The 5,008-nt window shown below is 43.7% G+C and overlaps 1 protein-coding gene across 1 annotated transcript; it reads left to right on the top strand.

The window, feature by feature from the left end:
* Positions 1 to 1,317: 1,317 nt before the first annotated feature.
* Positions 1,318 to 4,278, top strand: TEOVI_000189600 (cysteine peptidase, Clan CA, family C19, putative; the record flags this gene model as incomplete). The annotated part of the gene is made up of 1 exon (XM_067225056.1): positions 1,318 to 4,278. The coding sequence occupies one exon, from the start codon at positions 1,318 to 1,320 to the stop codon at positions 4,276 to 4,278; it is 2,961 nt and encodes a 986-aa protein (XP_067081157.1).
* Between the last annotated feature and the right edge of the window lie 730 nt (positions 4,279 to 5,008).

Here is a 5,008-nt window from a genome sequence, read left to right on the forward strand (position 1 = left end):
GTTGTTTATATTATTCTATTTGCATATAGAAGTTATTTTTGGGTACGCGCGTGAAATACAACATTTGTTATCATCTTTATTACCGCTACAGACGCTAACGTTATATCGTTGGAGTTAGGGAAGGGATTGGTGGTTGCGGATACGGAAGTAGCATCTGTTTTCTTTTTCTTTTTTTTATTTATAACAATTGTTATGTGTGTGTGTGTGTGTTTTTTTTAAAAAATAATTTCAATACCTCTCAACTCCCTTTTTTTCCCTACTCCCCGTCACATACATATATACATACATATGCGCGTACAACGAAATGAGTGCAATTATATAAATAAAAATATCCATCTGTAAGTTCTTTGAAATATGATTATATATGAATGAATATGTATGTTTCTTTGTTTGTGCACTGTTCATTTTATATTTTATGTTACCATCGCTATTATTATTGCTATCGTTAATATTCTTTTTATTTCCTTTTCCCGTTTCCTTTTCTTCTTCTCTTTTTCTCAGCGCTTTTTTCTTTTTAGTTGTTGTCGTTGTTGTCGTTTTTCTTCTTTTATTTGTCTTCTTGGACATTATCTTACATTTCTGAAGGAAATTCCCGTTTGTTGTAGTCGGAGGTCAACACGAAGCGGAGGCGAAAAGTTCAACGCCTCCCTCCCGCCTTTTAAAAGCAGGCGGTGGGGAACGACACGTGGAAAAAGAAAAAAAAACAAAGTAAAAAAAGTAAAAAAAAGTAAAAATAAAAATAAAGTAAAAGTAAGCTGAGGGAGAAGCGGTTTACCATAGCATTTAACATATAATAGGTGGAGAGGGAGAGTAATAAAGGTCAAAAGTAAAAACAAAAAAAAAAGAAAAAAATATAAAAACAATAAGATACATATATTTAAAGAGGGAACAGAAGTTGGAGTAAAGCCCTAAAAAACAAAAAAAATAGTGTGGGAAGACAAAAGAGAGGGACAGTCTTCATCGCACAAGCGGGGTATAAAGTTGTTGTTTTGTTTTTTTTTTTTAGAAAAAAAGGAAATACAAATATATAAGTTAACTCAGTGACTTCCGGCATTAGAGTAACAAAGATAACAACACTAACACATTCGAAGTGAAGGCACGCGAAGTCTCAAAAACTGTTCGTAACATCAACGGAACTAGCTAACACACAAACGCACACAAAAGACAAACATTGTCCAAAGAACACGTTTCTTCATAGAGAACTGTATCAGGTCACGAATCTAAAGAAGAAAAAAACAACGCAAAATATAACTGAGAAGGTGAAGATTTGGGTGCACGAGCACTTGTTTGAAGTGCACCATCCGAATTGCCTTCCAAATGCATCACGGTCGCAAAGTTCTTGAAGCCCAGAAGAAACGCGATACCGCACCTCAACCGGAATACTTTCCGCTTTCTAAGGAGAAAGTGAGACATGATCGGGTCCATCGAGCTGAAGAGGGGAAGCGAGATAGAGAAAATATCGGTGACATGAACCTCGACGATAGAAGGGAAGATAATAGAGGAAATTGTGTTTCTGGAAGAGATGCTTCTCCGGGATCTTCTTCTCGAAGTAAGGGCGTTTGCAGTGAATATCAATACGGTGAGCACAAACGGCAGCGATTGTCACCGGAAGGTCATGATTTCAAAGTTTCAGCCACACAGAGCTCACACGGTTCCACGGATGCCTATTTATCATCGGATCGATCCATAGGGAATCTGCGAAATAAGTCAAGAGCCACAGATGCTTCGATGCGCAACATGGTAGTGGGTACTTCACCACTATCAACTGGAAAATATAATATCTCCATGAGGAATAGGGCAACGCGTTCTGCCTTGGCTGATCATGATGGGGAGTTTACTCCAAAGGTTAATGCCCCTCCAGCCATCGGTTCCAGCGGACAACTGCCGTCGCAAGCGACCGACTTCCATTTACCACTTAAACTATACGATACTATGAAGCCGTCTCCACGTGTTGGGGTGGGGGAGAAATATCCAATAAAGCCATCCTTTCAGGCTTCGCATGGTTCGCGAGATGCATATTCGCACGGTCCACAGCTGGGGATGTCAGATATGGCACCAGCTGCCCTTAAGCGGTCAAGTGCTCCATCATACGGTGAGGTTTTTTCAGGGGCGCATGTGGCGAGTTTAAGCAGGGGTAGAAAAATGGAAGGAAGAAATACGCCGAGACCAGTCCGATTAGGGGAATGGAGGACTTCCCATTCACGCAGTGGAGACGGTGCTGTTTCCGAACACGCGGAGCGGCGTCATCGTCAGGCAAATCATCCGTTACAAGACCATCTTTTTGCACCCCGACGCCGTGCTTTGGAAATACCGCCATCCGACCCTTTTTCATTCAGGGGAATTAGTTCTACTGAGAGCGGCTCGCATTCAAGTAGTCGCACTGGCAACTTCACTCAGCACTCTGAGCATCACGACGGCCGGGTATCCAGCAGCTATACGCAGAGCCCAGAAACAGGTTTTGAGATGTGGCGTGGTGACAAAACACCTTACAATGCTTCTCAAAGTGGTTCGCCTGGTTGTGATGCTGGATACGCTCCAGGAAGCACCAATGCCAGTAGCGCGGTTGAGTCGCACCCTTCGTACCTGGGTTCCCTATCATGGGCCGCGCCGCACGTTTACCAACACCAACAGGAGGTGCCCTGCATTCCACGACCCCACGTCGAGTACAGTGGCTTTATTAACCCCGAAAATGACTGTTATGCGTGCAGCGTACTGACGCTTTTGTTGCGCAGCCCCTTATTTTGTAGAGCGCTGCTAGCTTCACCCACTGTAGAGTGTGTGAGGCCCGTAAAATCCGTTAACAATACTGCGGCAACCAGTAGCAGCAGTCTCACAACATCTTACGATCCGACACCTGCAGGCGTTGACCATGATACAGTTCGTGAGGATCCACCTCCTGTAAGTTTGCATCATGTGTTGAAATACTTTGCTGGTTTGCTTCAGTGTCCACAGGACATAGAAGGGGGAATAGACATGAGACCATTGCGACATTTTTTTAGAGGGAACTTCTTTTCTGGACAGCAAGAAGATGCACACGAATTCTTCCTCGCCGTCATTGACAAACTAACTGAGGAGTCTAAAATGTTTCTTAAATCCACGGATGCATCAGGGGGATTTGATAACCCTGCAGTGGAAGAAGGCGAAGCTTCAAAAGAAATAAGTACTGATGGTCAGGGTACCGCAGCTGAAGGGACACCGCGGTCGTCGGGTAACGAATCAATGCCCCTTTGGATAAATACTTTGATTACGGGACAGCTTCTGAGCATCATTCGCTGTGGAAATGCGGCGTGTGGGCACGAGATAGCGACGGTCGACCCTTTCATTAACCTCTTAGTTAATATACGTAAAGGAGAGGAGACAAATGAAACACTTCGGCAAAGTAACCCCAACAGTTCACCTTGTCAAGAAAGCGAGCACTGTGCACCCAATTCCGAACCCGTTGGGTCGCATGGCAGTCTGCTGTACGCAAGCCCCATTTCTCCCAAACCGTATTACGATGTGCTGTCTCTGCTCACGTACAGCTTCCGTTTTTCAGCTCTCGATTCCTATGTTTGTGACGCATGTGGATCTTCCAATCAGCAGTTGCAGGGTGGCTGTCTACTGGGGGCTCTGCCACCACTTTTAGTCGTACAAATGAAGCGGTTTGCCACAACGTACTCTCCAGAACTGGGTGCTTCTGTGACGAAGGATGTGTCCCCCGTCCTTGTTAATCGAAATATTGTGTTGTACTCTTTGGATGAAGAACATTATAATCGTGAAGAGAAGACATTGAGGTCGAGTGTGTTGCATGCGGAACAAAAGGCTAAACAACACAGTGAAGGGGAAGCTGTTGATGAATCAGCAACCCATGTGAAGGCCACTCGATGTTCCTACCGGTTGCAAGGTGTGGTGCGTCATTTGGGGAAATCTCTTTATGGTGGCCACTACACAACGGAGTTCGCGCAGGAACGAGTGGATAGAAAAGAAGAAGAGGAAGAAGAAGAAGAGGAGGAGGGGGATGGAAGTACGGATGGAACTAAAGATGGCTGTGGGCACCAAGTCGATGGGGAGCGTACCGGAGAAGGCAGCGTTGAACGGGAGAAACATATAAGTTCGGATCAATGCGCAAAAAGGTCTTGGTATATGGCGGATGACGAAAGAGTTTCGGCACTTTCTGAAGAATATTCAATGAAAGAAGCTTCCCGTTCCTGTACATGCTACTTGCTGTTATACGAGAAGGTGGGGGAGGAAGCCGTTTCATCTCATGTATGGGATATACTCCCACGGGGAAGCGAGTGAAGGCTTTCCTCTTCTTTCCCTTTACTCCACTGGTGCATGTATTAATCAAACGTTTAGTAGTGCAATTATGTATGCGTTTCATATATATATATATATGTACGCATATGCATTTCGCCAAATTTTCACACGCAAATGCATATCTGTTTCACTGCTATGCACAGACGTACATACGCACATGCATGCGTATACCACTTTTCGATTACCCTTCCCAACCAACAAGATGTTTGTGAACAAATAAAGTGTGAAGTACATGTAAGTGTATTTCCCTCCTTTTCAAATTGTGCCACGATATGATGTTGTGTTATAACAAGTGGACGGAAGCTGTTGCGAAGTAAAAAAGGAAAATAAAAACGCATAGAGAAACGGGCGGATATGTCCATATTACTGTTTTGGTTTCTTGTTTCTATTTTTCAGTTTCCTCGCGTTGCCTGTTTGTCACTTATTGATGCGGATTACACACACGTGCGTGAGTTTTGTAACGGACGAAAGGAGCATCAAAGTCGTCACGTGCCTATTCTTTTTTTTTGTTTTTTTGTTTTGTCTTGTTTCTTTTCCTCTTTTGTTTTTTCTTTCGTCCTCGTCACCCAATGCATTCAGTTCAAAAACAAAAACAATATGTCATAGAAGGGATGCTAGAAACCTTTGCTGAACCATATTTGTTGAGATGTCTGCAGTTTTTATTCCCCCACTGGATGGAAGTGATTGAAAGGGGGGAGCGAAAAAAAAAAAA

Source organism: Trypanosoma equiperdum, assembly GCF_001457755.1.
Source record: "Trypanosoma equiperdum strain OVI genome assembly, contig: ctg_447, whole genome shotgun sequence".
In the NCBI taxonomy this organism is placed as follows: domain Eukaryota; phylum Euglenozoa; class Kinetoplastea; order Trypanosomatida; family Trypanosomatidae; genus Trypanosoma; species Trypanosoma equiperdum.